General features: G+C 44.4%; 1 protein-coding gene across 1 annotated transcript in view; it reads left to right on the top strand.

Moving 5' to 3' along the window:
* The window catches only part of FER1L6 (fer-1 like family member 6), a 115,786-nt gene that overhangs the window by 45,343 nt on the left and 44,658 nt on the right, over nucleotides 1–25,785 (top strand). The window contains exons 19-22 of the mRNA XM_058564900.1: nucleotides 5,793–5,970; nucleotides 11,255–11,379; nucleotides 16,775–16,909; nucleotides 19,787–19,936. Of these exons, the coding sequence (XP_058420883.1) occupies nucleotides 5,793–5,970; nucleotides 11,255–11,379; nucleotides 16,775–16,909; nucleotides 19,787–19,936 (588 nt within the window). The remainder of the gene's footprint in view (nucleotides 1–5,792; nucleotides 5,971–11,254; nucleotides 11,380–16,774; nucleotides 16,910–19,786; nucleotides 19,937–25,785) is intronic.

Below are 25,785 nucleotides of genomic sequence, written 5' to 3' on the forward strand. Positions count from 1 at the left end.
TGATGTGCTCCTTGTCCCTTGTTATAAATATGGCAATGGGCAGCTAGATTAGATGGCCTCCAGACGCCATCCAATTGCTAGAGTCTACCGTAGATGTGATTGTCAAATGTGGCAGATAGAAGAGGCGGTGTGGAGTAATGGTATAAAGCATGGGCTTTGAAATAAAGTGAATCTGGGTGGGAATTTGTATTAGTTAACTAGGACTGCTGTAACAAAGTACCCCCGAGTGGCTTAAACACGGAAATTTATTTTCTCACAGTTCTGAAAGCTGAAAGTCTGAGATTAAGGTGTCAGCAGGGCCATGCTCCCTCTTAAGGTGCCAGAGAATCACCTCTCTAGCTTCTGCTAGTTCCTTGTGGCAGCATAACTCCAACTTTACATGACGTTCTCCCTGTGTGTGTGTCTTCACATGGTATTCTTTTATGAACCCACTGCAGTTTGACCTCATGTTAACTATACGTGCAATGACTCTATTTTCAAATAAGGTCATATTCTAAGGTACTGGGGGTTAGGACTTCAACATATGAATTTTAGAGGAATACAATTTAGCCTAATATTTATAAGCTGTGTAATCTTGAGCAAGTTACGTCACATCTCTATGTCTCCTATTCTTTATCCATCAAAGGGGAGATGGTATTGAGGATTAAGTGGACAAATGCATGTAGCAAACACACAGAGTACATCACCCACGGTAATCACTCAATAAATGCTGGCATTCAAACAAATGGGCATCCAACATCTGGAGGGCATTTCTGGAATTGTGTGCCCCCTTCATATCCAGTGGAGTGTTTGTAGCTCTGTATGTTATTTCCTGTCATGTGTGTAAAATGACTTTTAAACCCACCCCTGTAAAACTGTAACTGAAAAAAGAAATTTTCACCCTAGTTATTCGTCACAAATAACAGGGTTTTTCTTTCTTTCTTTTTTTTTTTTAATTTTTATTTATTTATTTTTTTCTCCCCAAAGCCCCAGTAGATAGTTGTATGTCACAGCTGCACATCCTTCCAGTTGCTGTACGTGGGACGCGGCCTCAGCATGGCCGGAGAAGCAGTGCATCAGTGCGCACCTGGGATCCGAACCCGGGCCACCAGTAGCAGAGCGCGCGCACTTAACTGCTAAGCCATGGGGTCAGCCCAACAGGGTTTTTCTTGAACCTTCTCCATCTAAGGAATTCTGGGGTCACAAGAAACGTTTATCTTAAAAATAGCAAATCATTTCAGAAGGCCCTGTGCTAAAAATACTAGAAAATCAGTGTCAAGTTACTCCCTCCTAAATATTTTGATGTATCCTGGTATTATTTAAAATTAGGACAAAGAACGGCTGTGAAATAAAGCCAGAGGATGGACATAACTGAGAATTCAGAACCTTTTCTCTGTGGCCTTGGCTTACTTCTCTATCTGGATTTCCTTTTGCCATGGGGATTGCTTTGTGTGACAGCTTGCTAAATTGTGCTGAATTCAATTGAACCGACAGGATGAAACATCTTGATAAGATGATTTAGCAAAACCATTTTCATTCCTGTTTTGATTGTCATCCCTGTTTATCACTCGCTCCCTCCACCCCTCTATCTGCCCCTTGCTCCTCAAAAGGCTAAGTCTGAAAAAATAAGGGCTATACTGGGGAGCGAAGGTATTCACACACCTGCCCCCCACTCCGATTTTGTAGCTGGGAATTAGGAAGTGCAGTGAGACAAAGAGTAGAATGTAACTAACTCTCTAGGCCAGAGTTTCCTCAAAGTTTATTCTATGGGACGGCTGTCCTTTGAGTGGCTCCATAAACATCCCCTGTTCAAACACATTTGGGAGGTTGCCGTCGTCTCCCTCTCTTGAGTTTCTCAGTGCCCATTAGCTAGTAGAAAGTTCTGGAAGTCCCAGCATAGCTATCTACAAATTTTAGGAAACTACTGTTCCTGGGGTCCCCTTTTGGGGAATATTAATCTAGAGGAAACAAAGTTCCTCATCTGAAGTCACATGGTTAAGTAATAGCAAATCTGTGACTGCAACCAGGGTTTCAGGGTGCCTGGTGCCATGATCTTTCTTTTTCTCTAATTTAAATATATGCATAATGCTACTGAAAATGCTGGAAAAGAATTTGCTGAGCTTAGCCCAATCCACCATCCGAAAAAGCAGAATTCTCTCCTTTCAGTCTCATCCCCACTGTACCCCTAGTGGCCGCAGGGAGGAAAAGGACACTCATTACCAGAAGGAAACTGTATGAGAGGAGCTGGGTACACTTAGAGCCCAGCCAGGGGGCGGCGCTTAATCTTCCTTTGCTTTTCTCCTTGAGTTATCACTCTGCAGAGTCCACCCCGGGCGGACTCCAGAGGCCCCTTCTCAGTCTCGTCTCTGTCTCTATCCTATCTTCTGCCCCACACCTCTGAGTCCAGTCTCTTCTTCTCCAGGCTCCAGCTTTCCATCCAGCTGTCCCTCAGATGCAGCAGAAAGTGGTGGCTGAAAGACACCCTTCTGGATCTTGCCACAGAATGAAACCTCTACAAGACACACAAACCTTTCTCTTACTAGTATTGATTGACCAACTTCAACACAATTGGTGTGAATTATTATCTTCTCTCCTTTTTCTGATTTGCCAAGATTTCCTCTTCCTTTTAAGCCAGCTGACATGCACTAGGATCTTGGAGAGAGGTGGATGAGGCATGGGAGAGGCTAAGACTTTAGCGTTTTGTCTCATGCAATTTTTATACTTTGATAATCATAGTTTTTGGTGCACTTTTGCATTCTTTAATTATTTTTCTCTATTTTTTTTTTTTCTGCCTTACCACGCTACTGTCAAAAGGAGAGAAGTTGCTGTGATTGGTCAGGCTTCAGGAGCACATGAGAAAGAAAGGAGAGTGGGGAAGAGAGGAGACAGGGGAAGATAAAAATGGGCTGGAAGTGCATGTGAAGCTATAATGAGATGCTGTTTCTGAAAGCATCTAGGAAGGTACTCAATAACGCTGCACGAGTCCAACTTGGATACTTAAATGAGAGACTCTCCATTGTCTTCCAAGCAAGTTCAATTTGTGTATTTTTAAAAAGATGCAAAACTGCCAACTGAGGAGTTCAGCGGTGGTCCTTGTATAACACTTTCACAAGATGTTAGCTGAGTTTTTGGTTCTAACCATGAATTCACACACGCACGTTGTTTTCATAGCAGTAGGAATGAATGATGCTTTTTGGGTTTGCTTTTTGTTTCTACTTTCCTTTAAGAAGCAAAGGATATCAGACCTTCTTGGGACAATGCAGCACAGTAAGTTAAGTTTTGCTACTTAAATTCTTAAAACCGTGGTCTGCAGACCAGCAGAATCAGCACCAACAGGGAGAAATGCAGAATCTCAAACTCTACCCCTGACCTACTGAATCAGAATTTACATTTTAACCAGATGCCCAGGCAATTCACACATACTGATACACATATCAGTGTGGGAGAAACACTGGCTAAGAGTCTGGGCTCTGGAGCAAGGTAGAGCAGAGTCAAGTCTTGGCTTTATCCCTGCCTTGCTCTGTGACATTGGACAATTGTCTTAACCTCTCTGAATCTCCGTTTCTTCATCTTTAAAATACACATAATAAGAGTATTTACTTTATAGTCATCATGAAGTTGAATGATAACCCACGGCTTGTTAATAGTATGTAAGCAATAGAACATTCTGTACATAAGGAAGATTGTTAGACCAGGGCCTGGGACAATGTAAGTGTTCAACACATGTAAAATAAAATTATTATTAGAAAAATAAATAAATAATTTGACAAATATTTACTGAGTGCTTCCTGGGTGCCAAGCACTCTTTTAAAGAGTTGGGGACATCACCGTGAACCGACAGACAAAAATCTTGGCCTCTGTGAATTGATGTCCTGTTGGTGTCTATAAATGGCTGAGGGATTGCTTTTATTACAAGAAAATAGCCTTAGGCTTTCAACAAATGTTTGTTTTATTGAACAAGTGCTAAATGCATTTTAGCTCTTATTATCATCATTATAGAAGTGATGAATTGAGGATTATTTGTCTTGTTACAGTTTTAAAAATTACAATTTGTAGAGCGGTTGTCCTTACCAACAATAAAATGATCTTTTTCGTTTTTAAAACTGATTAAGGAATGGCATTCCATTCCCTAAAGAATAAAATCCGAACTCCTCCACATAACCAGCGGGGTTCTTCAGCCCTGTCTGTGTCATTGTCTACCCCAGCTCTTTCTTTTCTGAAAGCTGTTAGCACATCCGTTCCTGGCACAGACTAAGCACTCAGTAAAGGTTAGGCCGTGTTACCACTGTTAGTTCCCGCCCCTGCATCTTTGTTCACACACTTTCCTCTTCCTGGGATGCCTTCTCTGCTGGTGCAACTCCAAGGTACCCATGAAAGCCCTGCTAAATATTTGAGTCTTAAAGAAAGGATGGAAATACCTGCTGGTACTTCTTTGCTCCCTTAGCATTTTCTCTCTTCCACTTGACTTTGCATTTGAGTACGTGAATGCAAGTCGGCTTCCTTGTCTAGACGTGAGCTCTCGGATGGGGGGCCAAGTCTGTGTCTTGGTCATTGGGAAGCCCTCTTGGCTCCGCTTCCTAAGCAAGGCCTTGTGGCACTTATAGCTGCTGAACTGAGTTGCTCAAAACCCATTTAGCAAACCCACAGAGCAAGATGGAAAGACGAACACCCACGCTCAATTTTGGATTCAGGGGCTCTCCATGGGTGCCTTGGAAATCGTCAGAGCAAGTTGTAGCCTCTCATAGTAGGATTTTGTGATTCTCTATGGGAAAGAAGTGGTGCGAAGAGAGGGGAAAATATTGGTAAGAAACCCTAAGAAACACTAAGAAGAGGCACTTAAAAGAGTCAACAAAATCTGGAGAGGTAGCCACTCTCAGAATGAAGGCCCTGCCAGCAACGCTGAACGCAGCCCAGTCTGGGACCTGGGACTCCTTAGATGGGGGCAAGGATTCCCCTAATCCTGGTGGTAGAGAAATAAAGGAACCACATTACACTGAATTGTGTCCTTCACACCTTGAGAACACGTGAACCCACACACATAGATATGCACATGCACATACTCACGCCACACATACTAATGCATGTAAACACACAAATTCAAACAAACGTAAACATAAATACAAATCCGAGTACATTCAAAGGAAAGTATGCAGGGTAGTAAGGGAATCTGGACATGCTGCATGAGTAAGGGATGAAGGAGCTAGAGACATTTAGTTAGGAAGAAAGAACATGGTAGGACATGTAGGTTCCTTCAAGTACACAAAGGCCTGACCTGTAGAAAAAGCATTTGAGTTCTGAATGAAGCAATGGGGTAGAAGCTGTGGTTGGAACTCCAGGCAGTTGGAAGTTCTGAGAAGGGAGATTTCAACTCAGTGCTGGAAGAGGCAAGCTGTGGGAGTTCAGAGTCTGGAGTCTAGACTGGAAATCTTCTCTCCCGGGTTCGAGTCCTGGCTCTGCCACTTAAAAGCTGAGTGATCTTAGGGAACTTATTTAACCTCTCTGAGCCTGAGCTTCCTCATCTATAAAACGGGGGCAATAACCATAACTATCTGTTAGGTTTAAATGATTCAGGGCTCAGAAGTGCTTAGCACAGTGCCTGTGCTTCAAGCCCCACTAACCCTGGATCCTCCTCTGGAATTGTGCATCGTGACAGCTTGGGGTCATTGCTCTCATTTAGGTATAAGATGAGCTCCTGAGAACCACTCTCTGAACACACTCCCAAGCGTGTCCCCAGGAAGGACCTCTTTTCTCAAAGAGTGAGACACGTAATCGCTCCTACTAATGAGGTGGTCTTCCTTGTAACTTTTCCCCAGCTTCCTGGAAAACGGCTGGCTGGTTGGTCAGTGCAAGCGAAAGTCGACGTGTACCTGTGGCTGGGCTCCACCAGACACTCCAGTGCCATTTGGGACAACTTGCCAGCAGGCTATGAAGCAGAAAAGTCCTCCAAAGTGGCTGGTGCTGATCAACCCCCAGCCAACCTGCTCTATCAAGGTAGGATACCCACAGGGCAAAGAGAGTCATTAGGTGTCTCTGGTGGGCTTCTGAGAAAACAGTGAGGAGGGTGGCATGCATGAGTTGTTTTGCATACTATTTTAGAATCAGCTTATTTGCCTTCTTTTAATATAGTTTCTAAATCTTCTTCCTTACCTTCCAACATCCCATCTAAAAAGAATAAATCGGGGTGCCAGCCCAGTGTCGTAGTGGTTAAGTTTGTGCACTTTGCTTTGGCAGCCGGGGGTTCTTGGGTTCAGATCCTGGGAGCAGACCTACAACCACTCATCAAGCCATGTTGTGGCAGTGTCCCATATACAAAATAGAGGAAGGGTGGGCACAGATGTTAGCTCAGAGACATTCTTCCTTACCAAAAAAAAAAAAAAAAAAAACCTAAAAAGAATAAAGTGAATTCATTAAACAAATCTGGAATAAAAATTTATATTTTTTTGTTGATGGAGAGAAAACAACTTGAGTTTCTTTGTAGTCAGTCTCTGTAGGTTGAGTTTGCATTTTAAGCAAAAGATATCTTTTAAAGAAATGTCAGTAAGTTCTTATGCTGATATGACCTGTGGAATTAAAGCAGATTTTCCTTTTACATGGCATTGAGGTTTTGACCTATAAACATCAGGCATTTACATTTCCTAGTAATGATGCAATGAGAACGATATCTCTGAGGTCACTCATGTTTCTCTAGCTTGCATTTTGAATTGGCTGCTTTTAGAAATTCAACATACTTCATGTAATCCTTTCTCTTCTGTAGATATTTTCTATGAGTGCCATCATGTTTACATTTTCTTATAATTTTGATTTTTATTATAAATATTAATGCCTTACAGTTGCGTTTTGCTTTCCATTTCCAAATGGCTTCAATTTGCAGGATCTCTTGCTGCTGAATTCAAATGGAGTAGATTGCAGGTTTATTTTCACTTCACCTAAAGTTGAATTTTGAATTGAGTCAGTGTTGGAAACACTGAAGAACTGTCTATACACCCAGGTTTCCTGTGTTGCACAAGGCTCCTCTGATGTTGGTTGACCTTGACTGCCAGTGGAATCTAACTGGCTCAATAGTTAGAGAAGACAAGATTCTGGAGATATTTATCCAATGGTTCAGCTCATGGTCTCTGTGCCCAGTGTCAATGCATAAAAGCAAGGAAAGCTTAGCCTTGTCTTTTTGGAAAATGCATGGCCCCACCCTGTGCCAAGCATCGTGCCCTATATTCTATATGTAAGATGTGATTTATTTCTCGCATCGACCCTGGGTGGCTTATTCATTTTACAGATAGAGAAAGGATGTATCAGAGATGCTGAGAAATTGCCCAAGATCACACAGCTAGTAAATGATGGAGCAAACTGTCTCCAACCCCTGCTTTATTTCTACTGCTTTCCATCCTGTCTTTAGAGAGTTTCATCTTTGGGTGAAAAACATCCACATCAAGTTATGTTCTTATTTCTATAGACATTATCTCTAGAGACCCAACACACTCAACGTATTTGCTGTCCCAGCTACTAACAGTTCAGAGGAGAGCAAAGACTTTTGCCAAAGCTTTCTGATCCTCTGTAGCATGTTGTTTTCACAGAGTGACCTAACAAACTTTCTCTGCTGTGCACTGACATTGATGGCTTTGGCTGCCTTCCACACCTACTGGAGAATTTTGTTTCTTCAGTCATTTTATGCTTCAGAAAAAAATCCATTCAAACAATAATTATTTTGCACCTACATATGGCAGGCCCAGTGGGAAGACTAGTGGGGGATGTAGAAATGAGTGAAAGGTGGTCCAGCCCTCAAGTGGGGGCAACCAGACACGTCTCTAATAACCACAAATGGACAATGAGCTATAACACAAGAGACGGGCCACCAAAGTGGGAGAGTAAAGAAAAGGCTGACTTTATTAGTCTAAGGAACAGAGCTGGGAAGACTCAAGGTTTCAGAAAAACAAAAATTTAGACTAAATAAATGGTGTCCCCTGGAGTTGTGCAGCATACTGCCTGTGTGGCTGCAATTGAGACCTCTGCTAAAATTCTGGAGTTGATCGATTCAGGGGCAGCTGATTCTCAGGGGATGAGCCATTTCCAAGTTCACCCCCAGCTGAGGAATTTGCCGAACTATGTGGCATGTTAAGGGACATGAGGGCTCTCTCTAGACATATACTCCGTCAGGAAATTCCTAAACCATCTGCTGAACAGTCCATTGTTCACTGTCGCCAATTTAAGGCTCTCTCTTCAGCGGGTCCCAGCTTGTCCACTTTAGGGTTTTTCTTGGTGTATGTGGAGATGGGGCTGGGGGGAGGACTTGGAATTGAGTCTGAAGAATCACTGCTCTGGTTCCCCTGACTTGGTCAGAGCTTTAAGCACCTTGCAATGCAAGTATCTGGACTTAATTTGGGAGTGTGCAGAGTTCCAGTTTCTAAAGCCTTTGCAGGCTCAGAGTGGGACTGCTATGGTTGCTACATTCTCAGGCTCCACGCTGGTCCCCATGTAGGCAGACAGTGGCACGGGGTAGAGGGACGGAAACACGCGCAGTCCTCATGACAGTCAAGTAAGGGGCTGACTTTGGCATCCTTTTCCTCCCCTGCCCCTCCTCGCCCTGCCAGTCAGGAGCCGAGTCCTGGAGCACCCACTGCTGCAATGTCTCTCTCTTCCCTTCCTCATTTCAATCCCTTCCAGCGCTGCACGGGATCTGGCCACCTGGATGGTCAGCGTGGTCTCCTTATGGGTCCTCCTCCAGCATCTCTACTTCTGTCCATTGCATACTAGACTCACAGTTTCAGCTCCCTGAAGCTTTGCTCAAATATCATCAGCTTCTGAGCACAGACCTTCAAGAGGTCGCCATTACCGGTGAAATTCAGGCCTCGAGGGCCCACGGCAACATGGACACAACTTTCTCATACTCTGGCCAAACTAGACCACATCGTGTCCCCTGTGTGGCCTGGCATTTTTGTCCTAGTCTTTACTCACCCTGCTCCAGCCAGTTGGAAAACTCTCCACAGCCTTGCTGACTCCATCCCTGCTTGTCAAACGCTACCACCCTTTAGGGATCTGCTCAAAGAGCAGTGCTACCTCCCCTGGAGTCTACCCCTTTTTATTTTGAATGTGCTTTGGTGAATGTGAATTGTCCTTTTGTATGCACATATTCTCATTTTACGTAAACAGTATTGTTACGCATCTCATGCTGTTTCGTCCTTTTCTGCTAAGCTCTGTAATGTTGAGATCCATCCGTTTCGCTCTGTATACCTCAAATCCATTGCTTCTAACTGCTGTACCAAGTTCCCTGACGTTTTTCCTGTCCACTCCCTGATGGACGCCCAGGTTGCCCCCAGCTGCCCACCATCACAGGTCACGTTGCAATGAGCAATAGTGACAGACACACCAGCATCTTCACACCACTTTTATTTTCTTTTATTTTTTAAAAATTTTTTGTTTATTGCAGTAACATTGGTTTATAACATTGTATAAATTTCAGGTGTACATCATTATACTTCTATTTCTGCATAGATTACATCATGTTCACCACCCAAATACTAACTACAACCCATCACCACACACGTGCCGAATTATCCCTTTTGCCCTCCTCCTTCCCCCTCTGGTAACCACCAATCCAATCTCTGTCTCTATGTGTTTGTTTGTTATTATCTACTACTTAATGAAGGAAATCATACGGTATTTGACCTTCTCCCTCTGACTTATTTCACTTTGCATTATACCCTCAATGTCCATCCATGTTGTCACAAATGGCTGGATTTCATCATTTCTTATGGCTGAGTAGTATTCCATTGTGTATATATACCACATCTTCTTTATCCATCTGTCCCTTGATGGGCACTTAGGGTGCTTCCAAATCTTGCTTATTGTGAAAACGCTGCAATGAATACAGGGGTGCATGTATCTTTACACATTGGTGTTTTCAAGTTCTTTGGATAAATACCCAGCAGTGGAATAGCTGGATCATATGGTAGTTCTATCCTTAATTTCACACCACTTTTAAAGTTCTTCCCATGTGTCAGGCACCCTTCTTAGCCCTTCAGTCCCCTACAATCCCGTATGAGGAACTATTATTACCCCCCTTTTTCAGATGAGGAAACTAAGGCACAGAGAGGGTTAGGAAATTTTTAGGAGTCCCCATATGGACGTGGGTGCCATAAGCCTAGGTGTGGCATTGGGGGTAGGCAGGCTATTCGCACCCTTAAATAAACTTAGTAGCGCTAGTCAAGTTGGTGTGCAAGAGTTCCTGTATCCCAGTCCCACATCAACACAAAAACACGGGTATACTGAACACAGTCTAATAGATGCCTTTGGGAGAGACAGGGAATGGGAATGAGTAAGGGGGTAACAGGGAGCAAGTGAATATGAAAAACAAGAGGGCTTTGCAAGGAATAATGATCATCAAGTCCCATATAAGGAATATGATTAACTCAACTCTTACTTGGGATTCCCCTACTGAACCCTGGTCTGCCCCCACCTGCGGCCCTCTCTCTGCGTCCCATCTCATCAAGCAGACGTGTTTGCTTCTGCCTTCAACCTCTCATGTCCTCTGCCTGCATCTCTCACAGGACACTTAGCCCTGGCCTCTTGTCACTGTGATTGACATGCTCGTCTTACCTTCTGCCCTCTCCCTGGACCTCCCCAAGGGCGGGGGCTGTCTCATCCACTTCAGAATCCTTAGACACCAGAACTGTACCTGGTACACAGTAGGTGCTCAAAATGACATTGGCTGACTGAATGGAAGAATGGATGAATAGATGATTCAAGACTTTATTGAGTTTATTAAAGCAAAAACTATTTGTGGAGCAGCCCCTTTCACACATGAACACACACACACACACACACATGCACGCACATGCCAGTGGAAACAGAATTACTAGGAAGTAAAATGTGGTATTTTAGAAAGAGAAGGTGATTTTGGAATCTGATAAAAATGAAATCCAGGTTCTGGCATTTGTTAGCTCTGCAAACTTGGAAAAGTATTTTAGCCTTTTTGTGAGCCATTCCCCTCATCTAGAAAATGGAGATAATTGTATATATTTCACAGGGTTGTTATGAAGATTAAAAACCCACAATGTGGTGAAAACACCAAGAAGAATGGCTGGTTCCAATGTACCCATAAACACGACCTCTTCCCCTTCTTAGCTGCTGCCATTTCAGTCTCGGAGGCGGGTGGTGCCCGTGGTCTCCTTTGTCTGTCTCTGGATACACCCACAGACGCGCATCACACACAGACACCCAATTGCACACACTGTTCCTGACAGCCCACTAATGCCTGCCCCTTTCCATTATCTGTCCACAGACCGGCATGTCTTTCAGCTGAGAGCGCACATGTACCAAGCCCGGGGCCTCATCGCAGCTGACAGCAACGGACTTTCAGACCCCTTTGCCAAGGTCACGTTCCTTTCCCACTGCCAGACCACAAAGGTAACTAGGGAAGCCCACCTGCCATCTTCCCGCAGCCACAGCCGACGCACAGCAGACCCCCAGGAAAGAAAAAATGGGGGCACATTGTAAATACCTGTGTCTCTGGGTACACGGCTATTTCAGACACAAAAGCATGTGTGCAAGTAGGGACCAACACAGGGAAGTCTGTTGTTTCACTGTAATGCATGTCCTGAAGCCAAGAGAGCAAGCATGCGAGGTGAAGGAAGGTTGGGAGGGAAAGAGAGATGAGGAGGAAAAGCAGAACCTGGCACCTTGAACGCCTGCAGAAGTGCTAGGCACAAGTCCATGTTCAGTGGGGAATGAACAAATGAGAAAACAGCACACAGACAGCCCACATGAGGCTTAGGATCCAATCTTTACTGAGGGGTCTTAGTGGGGAGGAAAGTTTTCCAGCTTTGTGGTCAGGATGCCCTAGACTTTGCACTGTCACTTTGTGTTTACCTGCTGGAGGACTTTGCACACTTTCAACACCTCTGCAACTCAGTGTCTCCCTCTGGAAAATACTATTCCTAATGGACTTTGTGGGATTAATGGAGATGGAGCTATACCCGTTTCCTCTGTGCTTTCTCCCTTTCCTGTACACTGAGTGCTGAAATGTGGAAAGGGCTCCTAATCAGTGAAAGTCCACGAGGCTGCTTTTCTCATTAGATCGTGTTCTCTAAGGATTTACTCTGTCCTCGGAGGATTCATTGTTCTGAGAGAGAAGCTCAGGAAAAGATTTGCCCATCTCTGGGAGTTAAGACAAAGAGGACACAAAGAAACCCGAGGTTACATTCTAATTCATCTACTTTCTAGCTGCATTTACTCACTAAACCTCAGTCTGTCATCTTAAAATAGGGCCATTGTGAAGAAGGGAAAAGTTAAGTGTATAAAGTGGTTGATGAATGGTGGCCAATACATTGGCTGATGTGAGGAGGGCTGACATTTCTCTCCAAAGTGAGGCCCGCGACCTGGGAGACTGCGTGTTGATTTATGACTCGCAGACCAAGATCATCATGTGAACCAGCTTCTGGTCCATTTCACCAGCACCTGCAGAGTGCTTGCTGGGCCAGGTCCCGTGCTGGGCTCGGGGGAAATGGGGGGAGGTGGATACCAGACCCTGCTCCTGCACCGCGTGTGATCTGGGTGTGGAGGTAGGCAGTCCTCTGGACAGACAGTTGGCTGCACTATGATAAGTGCTGCACCTCCAAGAACCACGCGGAGAGAGGGGTTAGCTCTGTCTGGGAGGGAAGCTGAGAGAGACCTCAGAAGGGAGGTCACTCCGTCCTCACTTAGTGAATCAGCACGAAAACGAGAGGACTCCATCCTGCTTTCTCCTTCCTGTTTTGAGAGGTAGTACATAGTGTGGTACGTAAGAGTACAGACTCTAGATCTGCATTGCCTAGGTTCAAATCTGAGATCTTCTATTTATTGGCTATGTGATCTTAAGCAAAACCCTCTTTGTCCTCAATTTCTTCACCAGTAAAATAGGGATGATGGTATTGCTTATACCTCCAGAGGGTAAAACACTCAGGACAGTGCCTTGCTTAAAACAGCTTCTTTGTGACTGCTTGTTATTATCATCACTGAGGCTTTCCACCAGTGATGGTGGAAATCCCACCAGCAAGGGGGATTCTCAAAGGGGGACCCCTGGGAACCTCCTCTGCCTGCCACAGCTGTGGAATTCCAGGTCCTCAGGTGATCTCAGGGCCCTAGGTGGGGTGGGGGGTTTGAGTTAGCTCACTGGGCTGCCATGTGATTATCCTTCTATTTTGCATCACCATACAGTATCTTCATTTGATTTAGACCCATATCTCAAAGGAACAGATGGCATTTGTTTATCAAATAATCATTTGAAAGAGAAAACAGGTTCTGTTGAGCCCTGGACTTTGCCTCTGTATTTTTGAACCAACCACCTAATTCTCGTTAACAACAATAGCTGTCATTTATTAAAAACTCCCCACGTGCCAGGCATGATGCTAAGCATTTTATATGCATTGTTTGCTACATCTCACTGCAGCCCAAAGGTGGGTGCTATTAGCGTCTCCATTCTGCAGAGGAGGAAGCTAAGGCTTAGAGATGATTTAATTAGAAGATGGTGGAGCCAAGATGGATACCCAGGTTGGTCCAATTCCAAAGTTACTTTGCTTAAGCGCTGCTTCCATTTTGGTAAGAAAGGGTTCCGGTTTCCCTCTCCTGTTTCAGTGTTGTGCTGTCTCAGAGGGACTGGTCCCTCCGTGTGACATGCCCCCCTCTTGCACTCTTCATGACAGGGAAGCTGAGCCTGGGGGCCCCAGCCGTCATGGGTGAGCTCCACCGGTCAGCTGGTAGCACTCGTCTGAACCGACCACATGGAGCTCAGGGAGAATAGTCTCTGAAGGGCTGGTCCTGCAAACCAATCCCCTATAAAGTGGCTTAATGGCCTGAAATATTTCAGAAAGGGAATCCAGTTATTCTAGACGTCACTGAGGACATGAGACTTGGAAACCTTGTGGTGACGGAAGGATAAAGGAAAAGATAGATAACTCCCAAAGAGAAAGGTTTTGGGGTTAGAAGGGAAGAGGGACTAAGTCGCACAGAGGGATCCTTAGAGGAGAAGGAGAGGATCTTAAAGGGGGGAAAGCGTGGGGCCTGAGATTCAAACAATCAGATTGATGCTAAGTCCTGAGGACACAGATGGTCTCTTGTTAGACACGAGTCTCCCAGTGCACCAAGACTGGCACATGGTAGGTGTTCAGTAAATTTTTTACTCATTTATTTAAAAAAGTGTGGGCAGGGTGGAGTGGAGTAGGGTGGGGTACAAGCACTTATTGAGTGCCTACTGTGTGCCAGGCACTAAATACCCTTTATCTCAGACAATGGTCATAACAACTCTAGAACGGAGGTGCTAACCCCATTGAAATGAGCAAAACTGTGGTTCAGAGGTGTTAAATCACCTGCCCAAGTTGGATATAAGGAAGGTGATGAAACTAGGGTTCCATTCCAGGGGTATCTGATTTTAAGCCTTGCTCCATCCATGGTATCTTGCTCTTTCTTCAAAATGTTAGCTAAGTTTTACCGTAATCTCCCAAGTAATGTCATTTAACAAGATTATAATGCATAATTCCTTAAGGAAGCCCTGAAAAAAATGAGGCTAGTTGTAGGCACCTTCACAGAAAAGTGAGAGAATGTATTTTTGTTTGGGTGAGCCTTTCAGCACCTCTTCAAGGTGGCCACATGGTCCTTTTACTCATGGGAACAACTCTGAGGACAGGTCAATACCCACTCATTTATTCATGCAAATAACTGATAAGCACCTGCTATGCACAGGATGCTGTGTTAGTGCCTAATACTGTGCCTAGCACATTGTAGGTCCTGAAAAAATATATGTTGAATGAATGATGAATGAATGAATGAATGCTGGCCTCTGGACTCTTATCAAGTGGCATTTATGGCCCAAAGTGCCTGGGAAGCCATCAAAATATTTCTAAAAGAAAGATGCTGTGAGGATCAAAAATTGCTTTGGTGTCACACCGTTGGGTGCATGCTACAAAAGAGATCATATTTCTATTTTTATTTTTTGTGAGGAAGATCAGCCCTGAGCTAACATCCGATGCCAATCCTCCTCCTTTTTGCTGAGGAAGACTGGCCCTGGGCTAACATCCATGCCCATCTTCCTCCGCTTTATATGGGACGCCGCCACAGCATGGCTTGACAAGTGGTGCGTCGGTGCGCGCCGGGGATCCGAACCCGTGAACCCCCGGCCACCGCAGGGGAGCACGCGCATTTAACTGCTGCGCCACCAGGCTGGACCCACATTTCTATTTTTAAAAGCAACAGAAGAACACATGGCTCTTTATGATGTCAGTAATCGACGCAGAGTGACTTTGCATTGCAACTCCATAACTCCTGTTCATAGGTTGGTTGAAGCCATTCTTTTCCTGTCCGAAAAGTTAAGATTTCCTCTGAAATGTTATGTCAAAAACCTCACTGTGTCTGAGACATAAAATACTGTAAAAACAAAAAGCAAGAAAGGAAGGAAATTGTGGGATACACAATATTTTTTATGAATCACATAAAGAAGAGCAATAAAAATTCTTTCATGACCACAGTGCAAATGATTTAATGCTGTGACTGGAGACAGCTCTTGATGTTAAACTCTGAGCCAACTGTTTTATTTGGGCTTTGGAGCCTAAGCAGTTGCCCAGGCCAGATCTCTCTCCGATCCCTCCTGGAGTGAACGGTGAGAGGTAAGGGTGCAGTTACCAGCATCCGCTGTGCTGTCTGTTAACCTGTGAAATCACCCATTAGCCTGCACAGCCTGGGAGAGAGGGAAATGTGACAGTGGCCTCTTTCCAGGACTGGCCTCACATATTAATGGGGCAATTTCTGCCCAGGCGCAGAGTCCACCCATCCTGAAACAACCCCGGCCTTTAGCTCTGTGAAGCTGGCATAGAGGACATAAGCCCAGCTACCCCCTCCCTTCTGAAGGTACTACTTGCATGGCCTGGCAGGGGGGCTGTGAACCACTTCTAGGTGAGACACTCATGGCTCTGAACCAATTATGCAGGTTGTTGTCCTTCTTTGTCCGTTGGCTTCTCCATCTGTATAATGGGTGCAGCCAACTATCAATGTCACAGTTTGCTGTGATAGAAAGAAAGAAGTCATGCAAAACAGTGAGGTAACTGACCCTGGTCAGTTCAATGCAGTCAAATAAATATCCATAAAACAGTAGAATTCCATATAAGGAATATTAGATTTAAACCAGGCTTTAGACTATTTAATGACAAAAGTTTATTTGCTCATAAGTGAAGAATCACTAGATCTCCCCCATCCTCAGTTTGCCCTTCCATAAAATGGAGATAATATTAGCATCTACTTGGTGAGAGTGGTTGAGGTTAGCAGCCTGGGCTTTGGTGCCAGATGATTCAGACTGAATCCCAGTTCTGCCGCTTGCTGGCTCTGGACAAGTGAGCCTCGATTCCCTGGTCTGTAAAATGGGAGTACATAACTCTATCCACCACCCAGAATTGTTATGAAGTTCGAATGAGATAGTGCACATGAAGTGCAACAATTGACGCATAGTCAGTACTCAATGAAGTACTTAATGAAGTACTAGTCTTATCATCACAGCACTACTGTGAGGATTGAGTTGAAAGTATGTATGCAAATAGAGTGTTAATCATTGTAGGGGCTCTACTCATGAAACTTAGGAAAGCTGCTCCAGGGCAGGGAATCTGCATCCCCCAGCATCTAGTACATAGTCGTATATGGCTTGAATGTTGAATGAGTGAGCAGTGATGATGAGGATGTGTTCTTTTTGCCCCCCATAAGTAAATGTTGAATGACTGCACCTTGGAACCCCCTATAACCCAATTGCATGATCTTCTGTTTTTCTTTCCGCCCCACTTTCCAGATCATTTCCCAGACCCTCTCTCCCACCTGGAACCAGATGCTGCTGTTCAATGACTTAGTGCTGTACGGAGACCAGAAGGAGCTAGCAGAGTCCCCACCTTTAGTGGTCGTGGAGCTGTACGACAGTGACGCGGTGGTGAGTGTCCCCAGGGCAGTGCTAAAAATGCCGTGTCCAACTAACTTTCTTTATTTAACCAGCCAGGACTCTAGATGTGCCTGGAGGCAATCCTGACCTGGGAAAACAATGATTTACAGAACCAGGAGAATTGGTGATGGTCATTTGCTTTACTAAAGGGTTTTTCACTTAGATTTCCCTTTAGATCGCAATTCAAATAGGATCTGCTTCACAAAACTGTGGTCGACACACACTTCTTCAGGAACATAATTATAAAAAGCAACCCGCAGTTGTATTCAGCCTCCAGCTAGTTCCATGTCTCATTGTTTCTTAATAAAAATGTCCATGCCTTTTGAAAACAGGAGGTGTTTACTGATCTCGCCTGGCTGGAAGGAAATGGATGGATATTGTCATCAATTCAGCCTTCTTAACTGGGTCTTTTTTCTTTCTTGGTTGTTGCTTCCAAGCCCTGAAACAATGCATTCATCTCTATCCCGTTTCTGTTATGATGTTGACCAAACCTCTTCCTGTCTGAAGATGTCTGTGTTCTGAAACATTGGGCAGATTCAAAAGCTTACTGGAAGATTTTTTTAAATTACTAAGGCAAATCTTCTTCTTTGAATTAAGAAGTCTAAAATAAAAGGCAAAGGTTTATTTAATTTTTTTGATGTCTCTCCCTCCTCGGGAGATTGCAGAAGCACCGATATATTAAGTACAGTTGTTCCAAGAAGCCTTTATAAAGCCTCCTCACGTCCTCAGAGCATCTGGCAGCTCTGACCTTGATTCAAGGTCAGGAGGAAATTGGGATGGGAGAATTGCAGAGGGTGAGCAGGGACCTTGGAGAGCAGGAAGCCCCCTCTTGCTTCCTAGAGGAGGAAATAGAGACCCGGAAGGGCCAGATCCTTGTTCAACGTCACAGCCAGCTGGAGGCAGAGCCAGGACTTGATCCTAGCCTCCTGTATCCACCCTTACCTGCACACGTGGGAGTGGCTGGTGTGGCTGTGTCCCTTTAGACATGCACATTCTGCTTCTCTATGTCACTCTCTCTGGGCCCTGTTCCCCCATTTATAAATTGGGGCTAGATGTATATATTTATGGAATCTGAGTTCTGCTCTTGTACATATGTACAGATCTTCTGTAGAGAAGGCCACAAAGTAAGTATCTGTTCAATTTTGTCCCTAACAACATGGTTCCAATCCTAAGGATTTTCATTTGATAACCAATAACAACAATCAAGCATCTTTGAAAGTTCCTCCTAAACCCGCTCGCTGGACTACATGGATTTCCCTTTGCTGTCCCTTGGCTTTTCAAACCCCTTCTAGATCCCCATTCTGTGATTACCTCCAGGGCACCACCCCGAGCAAAACCCTTCACAGAAAAGTCAAGCTTACATTGTCACATAAAGGAAAAGGAAATGTAGGACAGAAAGAAAATAAAACATTTTGCGCTTTCCTCCTGGAAAGATACATGTAGACACACAAAAGATTCTGCTTCCTCCTGTGGGCTTCGGCTGCACCGGATCTGCTGGCTCTATGAGAAATGAGTTTATGTTTGGGAAATTGATTGCTTGGGTTTATGTTTACTCTTTTGTTTCCAGGGCTAATTTTACTTAATAATTCCCAGCTAGGATCATGGACAAAGTAATTACACAGCAGATTGCTCTTTTCATATCCGGCTGTCCTAACTCCACCCATACCCAGAACAGATCTCACTCTGCTATGGGATACCAGGAGACAGCTTTATTTGTTTTCAAGTGTGAATGAACTAAATCCCATTTCCATCTCAACCAAGCTCCTTCTACAGCCAGGAATGCAAGTGCTGGTTCATGAGTCCAAAGGCAATGAAGCAGTGAGGCTGCTAAAACCCAGCCTCAGCAGGAAGAGGATGTGGGCAATTTCCTTGGAGTTTGGAGGTCATTTATCCAACAGCTTTCACTCAATAAACATGGAATGAGTGCCTGCCCTCTACCTGGGGACATGGCAGTGAAGAAGGCAGGCAAGCCTGCCCGCATGGAGCTTACATTCCAGCAGTTCCTGAGATAAATAGCAAAGCAGAGTGATTGCTCCAGCTCCGTGCTGTTCCTGGGGGAACGTGGACCCAGGCTCCTGAGACTAGGTGTGGGGAGATGGCACCCAAATAGTTCTTAAAGGAACTTACCGCCCATATACATACATATGTAAAAAGATATTTTAATATCCTCTTTTACTACCAAGAAAAATAGGGTAGGACTGCTGTGTCACTTAAACATACTGACCTTAATCATCATCGTCACCATCATCATATTACCATGTATTGATCACTTATTGGGTGCCAGTCACTGTGCAAAGCACAAACATCATTACATTAATCCTCATGGCCCAATGAACAGGTATTTTTAACAAACTCTTTTTAGGCATGAGGCTCAAAAAAGGTTGAATAATTGGCCCAAGACCATAGATCTAGAAAGTAGTAGATTTGGGAACTCCAACTCAGGTTTACCTGGACTCCAAAGCTCATGTCCCCAACCACAATGGCACCCTGCCCTGGAGATCTTTTGGAATGTTTGGTGTCACCTTGTTTCTCCTTTTCCCCTTCAAGTCTACCTGAGGTGATTTTAACTTTATTCAACTGAGCTCAATATTCTGAGGAGAGAGAGAACATCTGAGATAGACTTGGGCCAGGAAGCCCCTAAGATGACCCTCTTAGAGTTTTTCCTGGGAGCCCGAATAGATTGCATTGCTCCCCAAACCTACAGAAAAGGATAATAAGAGCTTGGAGAAAGAAGAGAGTGAGACAGTAGTGAGTGGGAGACATGGAGGCTGACAGTTTTGTGAAGATTATTTTAAAAATCACATGGATGCAGATCAAAACCAGGTAGGTAACACCCAGCAACAAAAATTCATTTCTTTTCTGCCTTAGGGGAAGCCAGAATACTTGGGTGCCACAGTGGCTGCTCCTGTTGTGAAGCTAGCTGACCAGGACTATGAGCCCCCCACGCTGTACTATCACCCCATCTTTTGTGGGAACCTCTCTGGAGGGGACCTTCTTGCTGTATTTGAACTGCTCGAGGTAAGTGAGCCAGAAAGTGTCAGTTGCACTAGACGTGTGTCTATTTTACCTGGCCAGAGATGCGGCCTCACTGGAAGTGCACTTCAATGCAGCTGTGCCTGGTCTCTTCCTGCTATCTGTGTCTGGAGGTGTCTCTTTCTGGGGATCTGGAAGATGCCACTTAAGAGCTCAGGTGACACAGGCTATTCTCAGAGCCCCTGTGCTACAAGTCAGAGTCCCAGCATGAAAGATCCTTATGGGTTTGGCCAACAATACTTCAACACCCCTATGTGGAAGACCCTGAGCTCCATATAGACCATGAGAGGATATGAAAGAGGAAGAGAGCAAACATCTGGGGGGCACTTATCATTTTCTCAGTGTTGTGTTTGCTGCCTCACATGCCTTCCATCACACTAGACCTCTCTCAGTCCTGTTGAGATAGGTATTATGATTCCCATTTTACAGATAGTAAACTGAGGATTAATGCGATTAACTGACTTATCTCCTCATGTGGCTAGTCAGTGGTTGAGCTGAGAGCTGAACTGAGACCTTTAAAGCCTTTTGCACCTTGCACTGTATCACAAAGTTTCCCAAAGATGAGGAGCTCTTAGTCTGTCCCACTAAGATGTAGGGGAACTTATGAACATGTGTCTAGGAAGACTTTTCAGAAAGCAAAGGCAAGATACTTGGAGAGGGAAGGTGAGACTCTCAAGTCTGGTTGTTCAGTGGAGAACCAAATGAGGCAGGGAGAGGACCTGGAAAAGAAGTGACCAGGTGGCCCTATATCAGTGAGATTTCTCTCCCTGACTGAAAGTTCCATTCCCTGAGGCATCAGGAGGACAGGCGGCACTTTACCTTTGGCTCAGACCAGTCCCTCTATAGGTAAGCCTGTTTTTCAGAAACCCTAATTTTAAAAAAAATCTCACTTGGTAGAGAAACTAGAAGGCAAGCATTCCTAACACATACAAAATGAGGAAGAGGGAGGGCGCTCAAGTTGGATCCCAAGGGTATGGATCTCATGCCCATCACTTATTAGTGTGTGACCTTGGGTAAGCTACTCAATCTCTTCATGTTTCACCTGCAAAATGGAGATGATAATCAATCTACCTAAAGTGCCCGGCATGGAATAAACACTCAACAAATGCTACCTATTTTATTATTATTATTATTACACTATAGAATCCTAAGGCAAAATGTCTAGTCCCACCTATTTATTTCAGGTGAAGAAAATGAGCTGGGTAGAAACGTAATGACTTGCTTAATGTGGTGGATCAGAGCTTAGAATCCAGGTATAGCCATTCCCCTGGGAGCTGGAGAGGCTGCAGAGCATACTGAGGAAGGGGACAGCTGTGGAGTTAGACGCATTTGTATTCAATCCAAACTCTGCCCGTGTCTGCATCCTGAGAGGCACACAAGACTACACTGATGAGTTCTTCATTTTTTTTTTCTTTTGTGAGGAAGATCAGCCCTGAGCTAACATCCATGCTAATCCTCCTCTTTTTGCTGAGGAAGACCAGCTCTGAGCTAACATCTATTACCAATCCTCCTCCTTTTTTTCCCCAAAGCCCCAGTAGATAGTTGTATGTCATAGTTGCACATCCTTCTAGTTGCTGTATGTGAGACCCGGCCTCAGCATGGCCGGAGAAGCAGTGCGTCAGTGCGCCCCCAAGATCTGAACCCAGGCCGCCAGTAGTGGAGCACGCGCACTTAACCGCTAAGCCACGGGGCCGGCCCCAGTGATGAGTTCTTAAGCCCATCCTATCACAGACTTTGATTGTGGTCTGGTTTTTGCTTCACTTAAAGAAGAACTTTTAGGGCTGGAGCAGCTGCCTTGGAGAAAGAGCGAGCTGTCAGGGGAACTGGAGCTGGGTGAGCTCTTGGAGGGATAGAGTAGCAGGAATTCAGCCATTGGCTCCAGCTCGACAATGGTTGCAGCCTAACAGGGGAGGAGGGGAGGACTAGAAAAATCTGTCTTATAAATCTTAGGCTCTAGGGTTCAAGGATGATAAACCAGGTGAGAGTCTAATAGAAGCAGCTCTAGCCAGGTAGATGTGTGTTGCACAGAAACATGAACTGTCAGAGCTGAAAGTCACCTTCAAAACCAGCTGGTCTAGTCTTTCCTCTGGTCAGAATCCAGGTGATTTTAGGTCAAAACCAGGTAGAGCACTAAATAACTTTGAATCTATATGAAGGGAGTTTTGCCTTTTTTCTCCTGGCTTTATTGAGACGTAATTGACATATAACATTCTATAAGATTAAGATGTACACCAGGATAATTTGATATCTATATTTATTACAAAACGATCACCACAATAAAGTTAATCAACACATCCATCACCTCACATAGTTACCTTTTGCATGTGGGTATGTGTGTAGTGAGAACTTTTAAGATCTACTCTCACAGCAACTTTCAAGTATAGAATACAGTATTGTTAACCAGTCACCAGGCTGTGCGTTAGATCTCCAGAACTTATTCATCTTATGACTGGACATTTGTACCCTTTGACCACCTTCACCCGTTTTTCCCGCCTCCCTGCTCCTGACAACCACCAATCTCCTCTCTGTTTCTATGAGTTTGTGTTTTTTTTCAGATTCCACATATAAGTGAGGTCATGCAGTACTTGTCTTTCTCTGTTGACTTACGTCACTTAGCGTAGTGCCCTCCACATCCATCCATATTGTCACAAATGGAGTGTTGCCCTTTTTGATCCTTCTGACTCCTTCTAGAAGAAAGTCTAGTTTGATGCTCATCTATCTATAATACCTAAGTTGGAACCTTCCCTTTTAAGAAAGAGTACAGGCTTCAGGCTCAGTGCCTATAAAAAAGATCAATGATACCTACAGACATGTTTCCCAAAGTCTGCTTCTTGGAACATCAGCCCCTCCAAATAGAGTGAAAAGAAAGTTTAAGAAATGCTTCCTGGGCCGGCCCCGTGGAGTACCGGTTAAGTGCTGGCACTCCACTGCTTGTGGCCCAGGTTCAGATCCCAGGCGTGCACCGACACACCACTTGTCAGGCCGTGCTGTGGTGGTGTCCCACATAAAGTGGAGGAAGATCAGCTTGGATGTTAGCCCAGGGCCAGTCTTCCTCAGCAAAAAGAGGAGGATTGGCATAGGATGTTAGCTCAGGGCTGATCTTCCTCACACACACACACACAAGAAATGTTTCCCATGACATATTCCAATAACATTGTTTTGCTTTCATTTTAAAGTTACTTTCCATCTATGGCAAGTGGTACTTGTTTTGCTTAGCCACATGAAGTTTCCTTTTTAAAAACAAATCTATATCTAATGAAAATGTTTACTGGATAATAGTACAGGTGGTAAAGGTGATAGAGGAAAGGCTAACTTGGGAAAACTGGATCTAGTAAAACACTCCCATTTTACGTGTCAGAAACCTGAGGCTTAAGGTTAAATGAATTGGACCCAGTGAACTGCTCTTTTCACATATGAAGCTCCCTGAAGTGCTCTGAGCCTGAGTTCCCCAATCCATCAATGAAGGGCTGGATGATTGATCCCTTCGGGCCTCTGAGGCCTCAGATCTCTCTGGGCTGCATGGTCTCATCTTCATCCTCCCTCCCTCCCTCCACACTGAGCTGAGTGTCCTAGGCGAGATCCTGCTGCTTCCTGACAGCTGAGTTAATAGAGGAAGGATTGTCAGAGGTAAGCAGGCTAAGAGATACAATTCATTAGGGTTTCATTAGGACTTCTTCTCTTGATTACTTGTTCAAAAAGTAATTTGATCATCAGCGCAACTATCTTAGCATGTGGATCTCGTACATGCTCAGAAGACGGGAGCTGAAAATGCCTTCATTTGTCACCAGCTGCTCTCAGTTTTCATCTCTGGATGGTTTACTTCAGCTTCTCCGTCTCCATTACTGAAACGCTTCTCTGTCTAGAAGAAGGATTTAGTACCCGGGTTCTTTGATGCCCCAGACTGAATTCATTATCTCCATTTCCCCTTCTTAACCAAGCTAGCTGGCCCCTGTCCTTCCAATCCTGGCTTCTAGCCCTACTGTTCTCCCAGACACTCTCCTTGAGAATTCAGACGCAGCTTTAATTCTTCACTCTGTGTTTATATCCATAGCCAGGCCAAGCCCGTTGACTGTTCATCTTCGCTGTTCCTAGACACTCCATTTCTCATCAGGATTGTTGCGTTGGCCTCTTTCCTGGTCTTCTAGCTTCCTAATCTTTTCTTAGTCACTTCATCCTCCACATTCCTTCCAGGACACAGGGCAGACCATACCACTCTCTTGAGAAATCACCAATGGCTCCCCATTCTTGCTGCCAGGAACATTTCTCAAAGTCTATTTTTTGGAATGCCAAATACAGTCCCTCCAAATACAGTGAAAAGAAAGTTTAAGAAATTCTTCATATTATATCCCTCTTGGGGATTTTAAATGCCATTACCATGGCAAATGAGAAGTCTGTGGATAAAGAAAATCCTTTTGAAATTTAATATTTTCCAAACGTTTTTGACTATAAAACTTTACATTTTTGTTCACATGATAACTCTTCGTATCTCATGAAAAGAAATCTGGCCCATAGGAGAACGTCAAATTTCTATAACTTGACATTTAAGTTCTCCCAAAATTTGTCTTCGAATCCTTCTTCAACCTCATCTTTCAGCATATTGCTCTACATACACTATGGCCTCTCTACACCAGACTACTCTGATCTGTGACTTCACCACGCAAACATACTCCTCTGCGTTTAGGCATGCTGTTATTCCACTCAAAACGTCTTCCCACTCCATCCACCCCAACCTCCACACTCCATTGACCTGTTTAGGAAAATGGTCATCATCAAAGTTCAGAACAAGAGATGCTTCCTTCAGGAAGCTTTCCCCACACCCACCTCAGTCAAATTAAATGTTTTCTCCTCTTGCATCCTACAGTATTTGCCTCTTTTTCTATGTCATTCACGCTATGGTAAGGTCAATTATTTACAGGCTTGTCTCCATTAATCTGTAAATATTTTGAAGGCAAAGACTGCTTCACTCATTCATTCATGTATTTGAACACATATTATTGAATGTCTATTATATACCAGGCACTTTCCTAAAATTTCTTCAGTGAATAAACAGACAAAGCTCCCTGCCCTCATGGGACTTATATTCTAGTGAAGAGGAGATAAGATGGTACTATGTAAATTGCAATGTAACAGTGGTGTGATCATTGCTAAGGAGAAAAGATAATGCGATGTGAGATCTGAAGAGGACGTGTGTTGGGGGTTGACATTTTAGCTATCCAGGGAAGCCTCACTGAGAAAGTGAGTATTTAAGTCAAGACTTGAAGGGAAGAAGGGGGTGGGCCATGCAGACATCTGGGCAAAGAGCATTCGACGCAGAAGGAACAGCAAATGCCTGACCCTAGAGCCTGAGTATACCTGGCATGTTCAAGGACCAGTAAGGAAGCCAGTGTGGCTGGAGTCGAGTAAACGACGGGGAGAAGGTAGGAGATGAGGTCGGAGGAAGAACATCACGTGAAGCCTTGTGAAGACTTTGGCTTTTACTCTATAAAGGAAGGGAAGCCATGAGAGTATTTTGAGCATAATGTCGGATTGATGTTGAAACACAATGGATACTGAGTTGAGTATATGTTGAAGGAGCAAGGGGGGAAGAAGGGATGCCAAGTGGGAGGCCCTTCAGGTAATCCAGATTAGAGAACTGGAAGCTTGGATCAAGACTCTCCTGTGGAAAAGAAGAGAGGGAATTCTGGATATATTTCAAAGGTGGAGTCCACAGGATCGGCTGATGGATTGGAAGTGGGGTGTGAGATTCATCTCCAGGTCACACACGGAAGCCAACAATAATATTTTACACAGAGTCGAATCTCAGTACAATATTTTCAAATAAATGTATTCACTTA

The sequence above is a fragment of the Diceros bicornis genome, chromosome 21, assembly GCF_020826845.1.
Source record: "Diceros bicornis minor isolate mBicDic1 chromosome 21, mDicBic1.mat.cur, whole genome shotgun sequence".
NCBI classification, from domain to species: Eukaryota; Metazoa; Chordata; class Mammalia; order Perissodactyla; family Rhinocerotidae; genus Diceros; species Diceros bicornis.